The 17,224-nt window shown below is 36.6% G+C and overlaps 1 protein-coding gene and 1 long non-coding RNA gene across 2 annotated transcripts; both read right to left on the bottom strand.

The window, feature by feature from the left end:
- Window positions 1–15,938, bottom strand: LOC126721414 (mitochondrial adenine nucleotide transporter ADNT1). The gene is made up of 8 exons (XM_050424446.1): window positions 15,443–15,938; window positions 14,462–14,510; window positions 14,163–14,326; window positions 12,902–12,939; window positions 3,180–3,292; window positions 2,900–3,013; window positions 1,349–1,693; window positions 1–352 (listed from the first exon to the last, which is right to left on the bottom strand). The coding sequence occupies exons 1-8, from the start codon at window positions 15,601–15,603 to the stop codon at window positions 269–271; spliced, it is 1,068 nt and encodes a 355-aa protein (XP_050280403.1). The 5' UTR covers window positions 15,604–15,938; the 3' UTR covers window positions 1–268.
- LOC126721415 (uncharacterized) lies at window positions 5,218–12,207 on the bottom strand. The gene is made up of 2 exons (XR_007653885.1): window positions 7,515–12,207; window positions 5,218–7,435 (listed from the first exon to the last, which is right to left on the bottom strand). It is a non-coding gene; the product is annotated as an uncharacterized LOC126721415 (long non-coding RNA).
- Window positions 15,939–17,224: the final 1,286 nt, after the last annotated feature.

Below are 17,224 nucleotides of genomic sequence, written 5' to 3'. Positions count from 1 at the left end.
TTATGGAAGGCATGCAAATGTGTTCTTGCATTGTCAAAACATTTATTGACACAGCATATCAATGGGAAGCTGAAAGCTACAGCATATTCATAGGGAAACATAGAAAGGAAAACAGGGGAAAACAAATTATAAATACAGGCTCAAACGTGCTTCTAACTCATTCCTGGAATAACCAGGAGGAAGAAATTACCTAGTTTACCGTCTCTCTATCCCCTTGCCTACAAAAATAGCAGACTTGTCCAATAATTATCATTGAGTTCCCTGCACTTCAGTCTGATATTCTGATCTCAACTCCCAGAATGTCCTTCACCACCTCGTATGTCACAAATGCAATTGCTATAGATGGGACTACCTGAATAAATAAGACAGGCAGTACATCAAACAATGTCCTTAATGCCGTGAATGATATGTTCATTAAACATTAATGGATGATTTATCATTTTTATCAACCAACTAAAGGATATGAATCTTTTTCAACAACATTTAAATGACTTGATTTGAAAGGAAAAAAGTCTATGGACACCTGTAAGCACCAAGCAGAAAAGGGAGATTGGAGGTGATACTGATTGAATGCTAATCTCAGAGGACTACTGATTGAGTACATTTGAGTAATTCTGGAACCAATTTGGAATATTTAAGAGCTGAATACACTAGAACATGCTTTTACAGATCCTAAAAAGAATACAATTCTGAGGCTCTGAAGGACCAGCGTTAATGTACAACTGCTGTTCACTTTAGATTCTGAACATGGAACCATAGAAATTTACACACCTCTACAAAGACCCAAATTCAAGACTGGAGAATAAATACATCCACATAAAAGGCATATATGCATTACTTCAGGCCCACATATGGATGCACCTTATGTTAGACATCCTTGGGCCAGAAACAGAAGGATGGTTCTAAATCACCTCATTTGCAAAAATTCAGGAGCACTCTCTCTTATAACAAGTTCAAAGCATCAAACCCTATCAAATATTTCAAAACCTCTTAAGTGACCCAGTATTAGAGGCATAACCCATACATCATGGATACTTGGCTTGCCAGCCAAATAAAAGGTCTGCAAGACACAGGAATTTATAAGATGTAGAGGCTTTTTTTTTTCTCCCTTCTGGCCAGCAGGATTACAGCCCTGAATCTTGATGTTTATCTGTTTCTATAAAAGGTGAAACAATCCCCCCAGCATAGGGAATTATAACAATTTCCTCATCCAGGTGTGTCTAAAATATGAAATTTGATCATACAGACAAATTTTACTCGGAAAGTGTCAACTGTCAAACTAGATAAACCTAAGGGTACTCCCTACATTTCAAAAGACAGAGACCGCAGGTAATATAAGGGGACTGACCTTAACAGAATTGGGGACCAAGCCCTTGTACAATGCACCAAAGCCCTCATGTCGAACGGTTTTCCTGAATGCATCAATCATACCAGTGTATTCAAGCGGGGCTGCACTCCTCCCATCACCAGTGATAACAGAAGCAGCATTATTCCACCCCACCATCTGCATTCGTCGACGTATGACATCAAGAGGATAAGCAACAGTTTGTCCAACAGTGCCAGCAGCAGCTCCACATGCCAGCCGTGTTGTCACACTCAGCTCAGAGTCTTCAATTAGTCCAAACGGTTTAGCTTTAACCAACCAATCCTTTAGAGATTCATACACAGCAAAGTTGAGACCCACATATGGAATCTGTAAGCATCAAATGGAGAATATAAGTCAGCTAAGTTTTGAGATTTATCCCACCAAAGCATTTATGTGTGTGCGCATGTCCACATGCATGTCTGTGTGAAAATTACACAATAGTTAAACCACGAAAGATCTAAACAAAGATCATAGTTAAAAGTGCAGAATATATTGAAACTTCTACAAGGATTCTATCCAGCCTTCTCTTTCTCTCTCTGTACATGCTTTCTTTTTCATTCTTAACAAAGCATAAATATTCCTCCACTAATCCCATTGATGCCTTCTACCATATTCAAACAAAAAGCAAGATAATCTGAGATCCAAAATTCAAATCAGGGCTTACAGATGAATGTGGCATGTTGTGATATGAAGCTCTACAAACTTATATTCTAATGTGAGGATGAAAATTGTCTATTCCAACAATTTGAATAAGAGCCGTAGGCAGATGAAACATGTGGCCTTCTTAATTAGTTATATTATTTAGTAATTATTTTTATGACTAAAAATTAGCATAAGGATTAGGGTATACTTTAAAATATTTATTTACTAAATAATTAAGATATCCATGTCATATTGTACCCCAATAATGACATGTTGCTGTGTTTGTATTGTATATTGTATCCATATCAGTGCTTCCTAGAGAGGCCCTATTTAAAAACTAAAAACACAATAATCAACCAAGATAATCAGACTCAAGTAAGATACACCCCACTTGGTCATGTAAGGCCAAAAATTCCCACGTAACAAGGATCTTTATTGTTCTCCTTTTGAAAAAGAGATTAAATTCAGCAAGGATGTTGTGTAAATCCCATGTTTTATCCATCCAATGCCAACATGCCACATCACCTTATCACATATTTAAAAATAAGCACAACCACACCCAATCAATACTAATACCCATATATAAATCCAACCAAATTAGGAGTTTATTAAGATGTTATTAAGTATGGTAGAATGTATTGAATTCTAAGTAAAATGCTGATATGACAATCTCTTATTGATTGGTGTGAAACATAGGTTTTACACCCCATCCTTACCAAATTCAGACTCTTTGAAAAAAGTACGAAATAATATTGAAGGCAAATTCTCGACAAGCACAAGGTCAACATAATTATTAAGACAACCATGCTTTTAGCTGCACATGGCTGAAGCTATTATTAAACTGGTAGAGTAACATATTAAAAATGAAAAAATAAACAAGATATTACTTACAACTCCAATAACAGAAGGAAGCCATCCCTTGTACAATGCCCGTGGGCCTTCTTCCCGGAGCACGGTTGATAGAGCATGGAACATTCCTCTATACCGATAAGGAGAATTCTCTGTCTGCAAATATAAGACCAATGAAAATTTTAAATATTTAAACTGCTAATCAACTGTGCACAAATCCCTGATGAATGATAATTACCAAAAAAACCCTTAAATGAAATGAAGACATTATTCTTCCAGAAACATATTTGCTTTAATCTATTGGGGTTAGAAGACTAAGTACCTGTACAGTTAGCCGGCCCCGTACCATGTCCATTGGGTAAGTTGCAGACATGGCAATTATTCCAGCACATGCCCCAGCCCCAAGACGCAAAAGAGGAGTGAGCTGAGCATCCTCTGCAGAAAACAAGAAAGGTGCATTAGATAACCCATATGTCCTCTATCAACTCTTTCTAAATCCTACGACACACAAAATGAAGTTCATCTAAGTTGTTTTATGACCATGTCTTACTAACAAAGTTCATGTTGGCATAAATTTATCATTTTCCACTTTTAATACTAGAAGCAGGTGCAAAGCAAGATATCCCAATAAATTTGGTAAATTGCTAACACACAAAGGACTCGTGAAAGTATAAAAACAAATCTGGTCACAAGTACTATTTAGTCTAAGAGAAGATTAGCAAGACCTTATTTGACCTAATAAGAATGTGTCAAAACTTTAAACCCAAATCATAGTGCAGTACCAATCCACATCACAAAGGGAACACAACTAACAGGCAACATGAAAATTGCTAAAATTGCACAATTGAAAGGTATGCAATAACACTAGATGAAAAGGAATGAAGTAATATGTCAATGCAAATGATACAAGAAGAGCCTCATGAGAGTAGATTTGCAATGAGAAAATTATGATTACATCAAAGAAGAAATAGAAGTTTCAACCTCCCACAAGCCATACACGCTCATTGTGCTTGAAAGATGAGAAACCAAAAGAGTGAAAAAAGCTCAATCAAAGAATATAATAAGAAAAAAATAAATAAATAATCATCTTTCATTCCTTATTTACCACGGAATACTTGAAAGCTAAAAGTCCAAAATATAATACACAGCTATGCCAGAACAAATAACTAGTTTTAGTTGTCACTGCAGGCAGTGGAGGAGCCAAATGTAGACCAGAACGGCCATGGCTACCCCAAAAATTTTGAAAATTTTGTAAAATATTAAGCCTTTAGGAAAAATAGCACTTGGCCTCCTCAAATAAAATTTGTAGAGTAGTTGATGCGGGAGACGCAAGAAGATTATTATTTATGTTTGCAAGTCAATTGTATTTTTATGTTTTAGGTCCTATTAGTTTATTGGGCTATTAGTATGTTAATTTGGAAGCAAGGTTATTTTTGTAATAAGGCAATTAGGGTTTCTTAGCTAATTAGAACTAGGGTTTAGCAATCCTTTATAAGCAACCTATTGTACTCCTTTAGGAAGTAGTTGATATTTTGATGAATGAAAAAATGGTCGTTTGGCCTTTTTTTGGTCTAGTGCTGTGACTCCAAGTCTACCCTTGGTGCTGACTTTAAGCAAGGCCTAGGTGCTGACTCCTAGGTCATATCCCTTTATTTAATTGTTGTTTCAATTTTGTTCTAGTTGTCCTACCTTAGTTTTGGTATTAGAGTAAACACCGATTTGTTGAAGTATCACCGCAGGAAAGAATCAGAAAAAATCACACCCCCCAAAAAAAAATTTCCCATCACTGCCGTGTCTTTCACCACTAGAAAGTTGTCTGTCATTTTCCTGCTTAGTACCAAAAAGCTGCCCTATAGTTGTACTACCCATCAAAAGGCTAGACTAGATATTCATGCCAACCAAAGACTCCAATCCAAAATCCCACAATCAAGTCTCCAAATCCCTTGCAACCGCAAATACAGAGAGGAGAAATAAGAGCTTATTGCTGCAATCGTGCCACACTACCACCAACAAACCACCACGTTCAAATCGGGTCAAATCCTTTCAGAATAGTTGCTACACATGCCACCACCACCACCTCCATGAGCCGTCGCTTCAACTGGTTGTCCTCACCATCACCTTTTTCCGCGCCGCCATGATTTCAATTTTGCCCAGTGTCATGAAGCCACAATCTAATCAGACTCCATCGTTCAAATGTCATGAGGTAACCCACTAGCCTTGTCTAAACCCATTCTCTTTATTTTTTAAACCATCAAGCTAACCCAACCCACTTTTATAACCCAGACCCTTACCTAATCTGGCCCATTTGTTAACAAGCCCAAAGCCCACATTTTACAACATCGGTTTTCTTTTAAAAAAAAAATAATAATAATAATACAAGACCCAGCCCACGAAATCCAAACTTGTCAACCAACCCAGTACCAGCAACTATTTGAGAGAATAGTCTTGGAAGCCTATTCCAACGATCTGTCCAGAGAACATCATAGCAACCTAGGTTCTTGTTCCAACTTCCAACTATTTTAGAGAATCATGGTAATATCAAAAGCACCTTATTTTGATGATTGTAAAACTAATCCACGGGATTTTGTCAACTGGATGAATGGGATGGAGCAATTCTTTGAGCAAGCAAATTTTGCAGATAACAAAAAGGTTAGGTATGCAAAGTTGAAGTTAAAAGGTGGAGCACAAATGTTTTGGGAGAATTTTGAATATTTCCACTATCTAAAGTATGAACCTGCCATTAATGTGTAGGAAGATATGAAAGAAAAGCTTTGTGATGAGTATTTGTCATCATACTTTCGAGCTAAGTATCTACCACAATCTCAGTGTGGTAGATACTTAAAGGAATTATCTGAAAAGCTCATGAAGGATGTTCAAAACATGGTTGCTCAGATAAAGCAAATGAAGACTAAAACCGATTCAATAGGGAAACCAAGGATAATTGATCACAATGAAATTATTGCTGCCCCCATAGAAGACAACATTGATGATGATATGTTGGTAGTGGAGAAACCTCAACTGACACCAAAGCCTAATGTTGACAAAGATGTACAAGCCTCGGCAAGTGTTGCTTTAACATGCGTGCAAGGAAACAAATCTATTGAAGAGCAACAAGGTGAAGAGATGGTTTCTAAAGAGAGTATTATGTTAGAGGGTACACATAATGTGATATTGGAAGCTAATGAATCTGCTTTTAATCAGCCTTCCATGGTGTATGAAGACAAACAATTTCCTAAAGTGGAGAGTGGATAACATGGTGCTTCCAATGGTTCAAGATAAAATTATGTTGATTCCACATATTGATTTTGTTATTCCAGAAGAGTTTGACATGATGGAATTCAAGATTTTTCTCCTAGGGTGATTCCAGACTTGAAGCAAGTGTTACTTGTCAGTATCCTAATCCTTCAACACTTTAGAACTCAAGGTTGAGTTTTCTCCAACTAGAGGAGAATGATGCGGAAGACGCAAGAAAATTACTATTTAGTATTATTTATGTTTGCAAGTCAATTATATTTTTATGTTTTAGGTCCTATTAGTATTTTAATTTGGAAACAAGGTTATTTCTGTAATAAGGCAATTAGGGTTTCCTAGCCAATTAGAACTAGGGTTTAGCAATCCTTTATAAGCAACCTATTATACTCATTGAGGAAATAGTTGATATTTTGATGAATGAAAAAAATGGCTGTTTGGTCTCTCTTTGGTATTCCAGGTCTACCATAGGTGCCGACTCCTAGTGGTTTCCCCACTTGGTGCTAACTCCAAGCAAGGCCTAGGTGCTGACTCCTACGTCATATTCCTTTTATTTTATTGTTATTTTAATTTTGTTCTGGTTGTCCTGTGTCAGTAGTAATAAAATAGGACATGTCACGAGATGACAAAGTATGATTTTGGATAGGATAGAGTAGTGAAAAAAAATACATGTGGTTGACTCTAATTAGTCTGTTGGGGAACCATAACAAACCCAACTTTTTGGGATTAAAGCTTGGTTGTTGTTGTTGTCTATATTCTTGTTAGATTAAGCATATTTATAGACAACGCCCAAAAAATATTAACACATAAAATCCGCTTCAAATATGTCAAGTGATGATATATCTGAAAGGAAATAGGAAAATATAAAAGGATGTAAATTTAGCATAAAATCTTTTGTGTAAAATATTATGATTCCTCTCCAACTTTGACTCCTTTCTTATTATGCCATTTAGTTTTGTTTTTATCACACTATTTAATATTGAATTAATCACAATCTTAAGTCCAATTTGCTATAAATAAATTTTTGAAATTTTTTTTTGTATATATATATATATTTGATAGGTAAGAAAGTAATATTATTGAAAATAAAGAGAAAAAAGAATACAAAGTGTTCACGATAATGAACAAGGAACAACACAAAAACAAAGAAACAAAGGAATCAAGAAACTAACCTAAGAGACAAAAGAAATTCAGTAAGGGAAGAACAATCCGAGAGAACCCAACACCCTAACCAATCAAAAAGAGTCCGCTAGCTTGAGCCAAAGAATTCACAGTATCCTCGAAAAGTACACCGATTACATTCCGTCCAAATAATCCACAACAAACAACCTAGAACCAAATTCCAACTATCAGAATTATGTTTCCCAAGCCATTGCTATCAACTAAATAATAAGTCAGTAGCAGAAACCTGGCATGACTCAATGGATCCCAAACAGTCGAAGCATATGCACCCACAAAGAATGAGCTAATGGACAAAAAAAATAAGAAGGTGATCCACAGATTCCTCATTACAACAACACATACAACACCAATTTGCCAAGGGGCAACCTAGAAGCATAAGATTATTCAATGTAAGAATCTGGCCATAAGCTGCTGTCCACTTAAAAAAGGCCACCCTTTTAGGAATCTTTACGTTCCAAATACCCTTCCATAGGAAAAAGGAAGTAGAAGCCACCCAAATCTTATGGTAGAAAGACCGAGTATCAAACTTCCCACTACCATTAATGCCCCAACAAAGACTGTCGCTTCCAACACCCCTAGGAATCTGAGATTGAATCAAGTGAAGAAAGGAGAAAGAAGCCGCTAACTCCCAATCATTGAACTCCCTAAAAAATGAGTTCCACACTCTAACATTACCACCCACTGGAAGACACAAAACATCCTAAATACAAGCTTTCCTTATTGGCTGAACAAGCAAACAACTCAAGGTAAAGAACTCTGAGAGAATTATCCCCAATCCACTTATCATGCCAAAAAAGAATACGAGAACCATCACCCACCACAAAATACAAGTGCTTAGAAAAACTCACCCACCCTTCACTAATGCTTCACCATAAACCACACCCATGGGCCCTTCTACAAACTATAGTACTCCACCCCCCTTTCCCCTTCCCATATTTCATGGTAGTAACCCTCCGCCAAAGATGACTACCTTCATGACCATACCCCTAAAGTCATTTCCCTAATAAAGCCTGATTAAAAAGACACCACTTTCCGAATCCCTAATCCACCGAACTCAAGAGGTAAGCAAACATTTTTCCCAAGCCACCAAAGGGTATTTGAAACACTCCTCTGAGGATCCCCACAAAACATTTCTTTGAATACTTTTTAATCTAGCAGTCACGGCTTTAGGGACAATGAAAAGAGAAAGATAATAAGTCGGAAGACTTGAAAGGGTACTTTTCAACAAAATGAGCCTACCTCCCTTTGATAAATAAGGTCTCTTCCAACCCGAAAGCTTTTTCTCCATCCTCTCCAAAATAGGATTCCAGATAGATGTTGTCTTATACGAAGTACCCAAAGGAATATCCAAATATTTCATAGGCAAACTACCCACCCTGCATCGAAGAATATTAGCCAAATGTGAATGTTACTCACCTCTCCAATAGAGGCAATCTCACTTTTCCCCACATTCACCTTCAAACCAGTAAAATCCTGAAAAGAAGACAGCCAACCTAATCGAAAGCAACAGCTCCCTAGAAGCATTGCAAAAAAGAATAGCATCATCAGCAAAGAGAAGGTGGGAAATATGAATACCAGTAGAGTTAACAGAACCCACAAGAAAGCCCAAAATAAAACCACCATCCTCAGTTTTCTTCAAAATCCTACTTAGAACCCCCATGATCAAAAGGAAGAGAAGAGGAGACAATGAGTCACGTTGTCTTAGACCTCAAGAACTTCCAAAGAAACTAGCAGGAGAACCATTCACTAACATTGAAAAGCAGACAATAGTGACACAGGCCTTTAACCAACTCCTCCATCGTACCCCAAACCGCGTCCTATCCAAAAGATAAAACAAGACATCCAAATTCACAAGATCATAGGCTTTTCAATGTCTAACTTGCACACTACACCCGGTGTATGACTCTTCAATCTACTATCAAGACACTCATTAGCACCACACCCGGTGTACAAATCTTCAATCTACTATCAAGACACTCATTAACAATAAGCAGAGAATCCAAAATTTGTCTACCACCCTCAAAAGAATTTTGGGACTAAAAAATGAGTTTTTCCAGCACCATCCTTAAATTGTTTGCCAACACCTTTGATAACAACTTGTACCCACTAAACTGATAGACTGAAAATCTTTAATATTCAGCGCATTATTTTTCTTAGAAATTAAGCCCTCGTTTGAGAGGAGGGAATGGAATGGAAATGAATAAAAAGAAAAATTTTAGAATATTCTTCCCTTCCTTTGTTTGGGAGTTTTAATGGAGGGAATGAAAAGTTCATTTCCTTGTTTTGGAGTTTAAATAAGAAGGAATGGAAAATGTAGGATGGGACGCTTATTCCTCTATATTCCCTTAAAACCTCAAATTTTCATTCTCTCCAAAATTGGGAGGAATGAAACGGAATGAAATTAAATATAATAAATTTTTTACTAAAACTCCTAAAATACCTCTTATATTCAACCCTTTATTTTAAAATAAGGGTCTAATAGTAATATTTTCATAAAATGATTTCATTCAATTCCCTCCATGTTACTCTCAGACAAGATTACTTAAATTCTATTCATTTTCATATCTTTATTTTAAAATATCCAATTAAGGTTACTTAATTTCATTCCATTCCATTCCCTGGCTTAAATACATTCCATTCTTTTCCATTCCTTTGCTTAAATACATTCATTTCCATTCCCTTGTTTAAATACATTCCATTTCATTTCATTCCCTTATGAACTCCCAAATGAAGCCTAAGGATAGGAAAGAAGCATTCAAAGACCATTCAAACTCTGAATTCCTATGAAAGTGATCAAAGAAGGCCATAACATCCTTATTCTTTTCCACTACACTCCAACATTTATGAAAAAAGAAATAGTGAAGTCATCAGGACCTGGGGCCTTATCACCTTCCATCTCCTTTAAGAACTTGGATCACCTCCTCTTTAGAAAAATCTCTCTCAAGAGAAAGCCTCTCATCCTCCTCAATACTAGCCAATTCCAAACCATACATAGTAAGATGCCATGTGTCTGTCTTCGTGTACAAATCCTAATTAAACTAAACCACCTTAGAATGCATAACTATCTCATCCTCATATGGAACACCATCCACCTCTAAACCTCTAATATGATTAGTTCTTCTGTGAGAGCTCGCTACCTGGTGAAAGAAACAAGTATTATTATCACCCTCCTTCACAAACAGAACCTGAGACTTTTGTCTCCAAAAAATTTCCTCCAAAGAAGCTAAATGAGCAATATCACCTTTAATCAAAGTACGACAAGTTTGTTCCTCATGCATGAGGCCCAAAAAATCTTCTCTAGCATCCAAACTTATAAGTTCAAATTAAAGGCTCTTCTTCCTAAATGCTAGGTCCCCAAATTCCACTTCTTTAAATCATCTTTAAAAGCTTTTAATTTTCAAGCCAAAATAAAAACTTGAATAGCCCAAGAAACAATACCCACCCCACATTTGCCAAACTATCTCCACAAAACACTCATCTTTCAACCGCATATTTTCGAATTTAAGAGCATTGCGACCTTTACTAACACCACCAACTTCCACCAAAAGTGGACAATGATCAGAAACCACTCGAGGGAGTACCTTTGAGACACATTCTGGAAATGATCTACCCAATCCACCGAAACCAGAGTCCTGTCAATTCTTGACATACAGTCTGTCCCAGAGTCTCTAAACCATGTGAAATACACCCATTCAAGGGGTAAATCTACAAGATAATTGGCCTCAATAAAGTCTGAGAAAGCAAACATAGCCAGGCTAAAAGACTCACAACCAAATGTCTTACTCGGATACCGAATATTATTAAAATCCCCAATCAAACCCCATGCCTTGTTCCACCTAGCACGCACCCTAGCAAGCTCCTCCCACAGAGTACCCTGTAGACTATGATCATTAGGACCATAAAAACCAATACAAGCCCAAACAAAATCATCCACAACCCCCTTCAATAAAGCATTAACAAAAAACTGACCTATAATATGTGATTTGAGAAAAATATATATACACTTACATAATTATCTTTCCGGTCTAAAAAAATTAAAAAATTAAAACATAAGAAGAATGGAGGTTGAAAAAGAATGGATCCGAGTTTGATTTTCATTCCTAATACAATGCTTTGGGGGGTTCCACTTCTATCCTTTTCCCCTAGAATGGCATCTAGAGAGTGAAGGCCTCATGAAGGCTCTCCTTTTTCACTAGAGATTCCATTTCCAAGGTTTATAGAGTCCTTGTATTTTTGTAATTTTTTAGTATACTTTGTGTTATTGTACATGAAGTATTCTTTTTTAATAAAATTATTCTTACCTTCCCTGCCGCCCTAGCAAAAAAAAAAAAAAACATAAAAAGAATATTTTAAATTATTCTACAATTTTTTTTCCTTAAGGCATCCCAAAATAATATTCCAAGAACAATGGAGGAAAGTGGAATGATCAAGTAATTCTAAATCACGTGATTCTAATAAACACAATAGCAAAACACATAGGGTGTGATTAGAAAATAGTCAAAATTTGAGGAATGTACATACATTTTACTATATTATGCATTGTATTTATTTAAATATTATACAAAACAGATTATTTTATAAGAATAAGAATATATTGTGCACATTTTAGTAAAGCAATATGTCATATAGTTGATGCAAAGAGTAAAGAATTTGGGAAAAAAGAAGATTAAATACTAGAAGATAAAAGAATTGGGGTCTAGTTGCAATGTGGGGCTTTCTTGACAACATTTATAGGCTACTTTAATTATTATTGAGTTTTCTATTAAGGCTGTGTTTGGTTCGTGTAAAAACATTTCCGGAAAATATTTCATTTTCCGAAAATGCTATTTTCCGGAAAGGAAAATGTTTCCATGTGTTTGGTTGCATTTCAAAAAATTTTCTGGTGTTTGGAAAAGAAGGAAAAGACAAATCCAGAAAAACATAAGCCACAACCCAGAAAAAAAAAAATCATCAACGACGACAAATCCAATTCGACGACCGCGCCGTCGATCGCGATTGACGGCGCGATCTCACGAAGGCGAGATCGTGCTTCACGAGATCGCGATGGCGCGATCTCGTGAAGCGTCGATCACGATCTCGTGAAGCACTGCGCCGATATCTCGGCGCGGTGCTTCGCGAGATCGCGATCTCGGATCTTCCTCTCTCGCGCGGTGGTCGTCGGTTCTTCCTCTCTCGCGCGCGGTTGTCGAACTGGATCGCAATCTCGGTCGCAGTTGTCGGTTCTTCCTCTCTCGCGCGCTTGCTCTCTCTCTCTCTCTCTCTCTCTCTCTCTCTCTTTCCGGAAATACTTTGAAGTGAAAATGAAAGTGTAAAATGATTTCCGTAGTCAAAGCCATTTTTTTTCGGTCAACGGAAATCAATTTCCGGAAAATAGAATTTTCCGAACCAACCAAACACCCCCCATTTCTGGAAAAGCATTTCCGGAAGTGATTTTCACCCAAAACAAACACACCCGAAGTTTCTTTAGGTTAAAAAGGCTTCTGATTCAGTTATAATAAAATTTTGCGAAAACACGATTCCTTGGTAATTTTCAAAGGCTCCCTATTTGGTTTTGAAGCATAAAGAATTACACAACACATGAATGTGACAAAATGAGGCTAAAGATGGACACACCATTGCCAGTTTGCTGCTGATACATATACAAGATTCCCCTGTCATAAAATAATAAGGGAAACATATTAATCAATTGTCTTCACTAGTTCAACATGAAAACATGACTAATATAATTGTGTAGAGTAGGAGAGTGGAAGCTTGACCGTCTCTTCTTTCCCAGAGATACATAGATGAAAAAAGGTTTAAACATGTAAATGAATATTTTATTCAGTCTTATCATTAAAGTTCAAAGGATTTATGCTTCATCTCATGTTATCCCTATTTCAAAGTGACAAGACACATAATATGAAGTAGCTGAACAGACTGAAATAGTTTCTGTCCTTTTGAATGTCTGATAAGATTTGGCATTACACATACAATCAGCACCTTCACACATGACAGCAGCATGTTTAGAATCAACAGTAAAGTCAACCAAACTCAAAAAACCACACTCCCAAACAATTCAATTTGGCTGAAGAACATGATTCATAAACATGGCCAGGTCATATCATAAACGTGCTTCATAAAAACAACACTAATGCTCTTTCATTTCTTTCTTTCAATTTGTTTTTATATATTCTTTGATCTAACTTTTAAGAGCTTTATGCATACAAGAAACGTGACTGCCTTTTTAAAGGTTAATTTCATCCCATCACCTTTTTAGTTATAATCTTTATTTTTTTTAATAAGTGCCTTTTTAGATATAATCTACTTGTCTTTTATATTATTTAAGTTTTCGAAAACATAATATAAGATTACTTTCTTCATAAACAAAAGGCTGTGTTGCTGAGAACCCATAATATAGACAAGCAGAAGGGCGGGGGGGGGGGGGGGGGGGGGGGGGGGAACCAAATTAAATCATTTGTTGAAATTTAAAAACTGTAATGCTATTGAGAAAAGGTCCAAATAAATATTAAACTCAAATGATCAGTAAGTTCTATAAATTTTTATGAAAATAATTTAGTCATACTTCATAAACTGTCTTAAAAAAAATGCATAGATCTTAATAATCTTATTGGCAACGATAAGAATAGGGTAAGGTTTAGTGTTCAGAGTGAGAAGAAGATAACTAATTTGCATTTGCATTTGTTTTTATTGGTAAGTTACACACACACCCAGTGAGTCTCACCCTCCATCTTACGCTTACAGGGGGAGGGAGTGCTATTTGAGCTAGAGCTCATTAGCACACTCCACCAATCTTGGCAACATCACGAAATTTAAATTATAAAATTGAACAACAAATTAAAGGCCAGGAACATAGATTGCAAGAAGAAAATTTTACTTTGAAGCCTGCTCATAGCTGAAGAACTTGACTGCAGAGTTTGGGACAATACGTGCACAGTTAGTACCATTTCCTTTGAACAGTCCACGAAAACCCTCAGTTCTCCATATATATTTCAAGCCTTGAATTGTTCCATTGTATTTTATGTTATGGGGATTCTGGACCTGTACATTACAAAAGCTAATTAACATGTCATGAATTTTGATATATTAGTTGGTGTGTCTCTGCATATATTAACAAGTATGAAGTATTCAATTGTGATTGAGAGAGGGAAAATTATTAATTGAATACAAACCAACCTGTAGCAGTATCTTCAACCTTTCCAATGGAGCAACAGCTGTGCGTGACCTGCATTGACATGAAACTTTTCAATCAATATAAAATGAAAATGGCAGTACCATGAAATGCAAATGGGAAAGAAATTCACAGCATGGTCTTGCAGCCATCAATCAGCTATGCTAATAGGAATATTTCCACTACAAGTTCAAAGTTAGTGATTTTCTTTTTATATAGAGAGAGATAAGTTATACACTCACACACACAATGGGTCTTGAACCCACTACCCCACCCAACACTTGCATGGGGGAGGAGGGGTTAGTTGAGCTAGAGCTCATTGGCCAAAATTAGCAATACCATAGTTATGGAGGAAACAGAGTTTTTCTGGCCGTCATCTCTTATGGAAATTTAAGGTCCTTGGCAGAGTTAGAAAAAACATTTGCAAACTATGGACAAAGTTTTCCGGTATAAAAGAATCATATTCTAAAAAAATCAAACCTATAGATCACATTATTCCAATTCCAGTGCCCCAATACACATTTTCTAAAACATCAAGTGAACAATCTATAAAAACAACTACACAACTCATGCTTAAATTTACTATAAACACATTAAAGACACCTTCTTCTTTTTTGTGATTTTATATACATTATAATCAATCTCTATTAGAAACACCAGAAAATATCACAAACACAAAAAAATTTCAAGTCTTGAAGCAATGAGTCCGTTACTTATAGACCTTTGCTTCATATTGTTTATATAAATTACAGAATACAATATCCAAATAAAATTACTTTTTTATTTTTTTTTCATTTCTTTCTTATTTCATCATTCTCAATCAATAACCAATCAAAATATTATATATCCAGTTTAGGAGAATAAATATATTCAATGTCTTTTTCTCAGCAACCAAACAGCAATTTTTCGTTTCCATTTCCATTTTCGTTTCGGCTAAGAGTAAAAATAAAATTCATATAATCGAAGAAGAAGAAGATGGAACTGACAATCCTCCGGCGACTCCACCAGCAACGAGAGACTTGCAAATACTGAGAACAGCTTGGCTGCGAGCCTTCACGACGCCTTCTCTCGCAAGCTTCGCCTCCTCCGCTAAGTTCACGATGGTCGACACCGCCGATTCGCTAGTCTTCACGTCCTCCGAAGCCATTTTCTACGGACTAGTGAGAGCAAACCAAAGTTTTCGCCTGATCTCGGCCTCGTCGATATGAATCGGGTCGGATCTCCGGCGATAACACCGAAATGCGAGACTCTCTCTACTACTGTACCGTACTGTGCGGTACTGTGTGAAAGTTGCAGAGAGTGTGGTAGTGACGGCTGCTGCAGCAGAAAAAAGAGCTTAGTATGATGTGATGAGGGCTTTGCTTTTCTCTTTCACTATTCTTGGGATTTGCCTATTACTATTAGACGCCGTTTGTTTGCGTTTGGGACGTGCGGCACGCGCTTTTTTTGGAGATTGTGTTGTACGCGCGCGATATGTGGTTAGTTAGAGCGAGAGTGTAGTGTAGTGTTCCTTCCGTTGCATCAATGCTGAGTTGATGTGTCGCTGCTGCATTCGGTGAACACGTTTTTGGGGGAAGAAGGGGTTTGGTGGGGGGGGTTTTGCGGTTTTTTTTTTTTTTTTTTTTTTTTTTTGGAAAAAAAAGACAATGAACCTTTACTAAGTAGTTCCAGCAAAATCAACTTAGATGACAGATAAACAATGCGGTGGAGCACTTTCTATTTACACAACAAAATTAGAGATATGTTTAGAGCATCTCCAATGGTGTAGCTAAATGCATAAAAATCTCTATAATAGAAAATGATACCATAAAAATAGTCTCCAATGGACTCTCTATACCCAAAATTTTTTTTGGCTCATGAACAGTAGCTCATCAAGTCTGATGGGTTACTGTTCATTCTTCAAATGTTTTTTTTTTTTTCTATTATAATAATCAGGTATTGAATAAAAAAATGTTGGAAGATGTATAATTGTTAAAAAAAGAATAAATAATGAATGAAGAAATAATATTTAAATGAGATAAAGAATCTGTTGAAAAGTGTATTTGAAAAAATGGGTAACTAAAAGGTAAAAGTCACTATTTATTCTCCAAATAGTACAAAAATTTGATGAATCTGCTGAAGATACTCTTAGTATACTAGCAAGCCTGTGAGCAACCTTATTGCCTTCTCTCTTCACATGAGAGCAATGTAATTGATTATAAATACTAGAACAACGATGCACATCAGTAAGCAAAGCTCCACTGTAGGACAACACCTCTACACTCTCCCCTAACCTTTTCATAAGAATTTGTGAGTCTCCCTCTAGGACAACAACTCTAATACCAATATCAAAAGCAAATTGAAGGGCCTTACACGCAACTACTGTTTCAACCTCTTCTGCAAAATATGCTTGACGAAGTTGCTATGACATGGAAGCAAGAACGTTGCCAGCACTGTCACGAACAATAACACCAATTCCCGATGTGTTTGTCTCCAAAAAATTAGCTCCGTCGAAGTTTATCTTCACCACATTTGCCTATGGAGGCTACCAATGAACCTGAGGCTGCGGAGAGCAAGGTCGAGGTAAAGGATTTATGTCCAGGAACTCAACCAATCTTCCTTCACACTCTTGCGCCAACTGATGCAGATTACAACAAGGCTGTTGTTGTCGTGTTTAATTCCTTTGAGTCTCGCCTAGACCGTTATTGCAAATAGTTCAAGCTTATGGTGCTCCTTCATAATCCACGAAAGTAACTCCTTAAAGTCTAGAAATTGTGTGGATGTTCTGC

This window comes from Quercus robur, chromosome 4 (genome assembly GCF_932294415.1).
Source record: "Quercus robur chromosome 4, dhQueRobu3.1, whole genome shotgun sequence".
NCBI classification, from domain to species: Eukaryota; Viridiplantae; Streptophyta; class Magnoliopsida; order Fagales; family Fagaceae; genus Quercus; species Quercus robur.
Note: the sequence above shows the minus strand (reverse complement) of the source record. Positions and strands in the feature narration are given on the sequence as shown.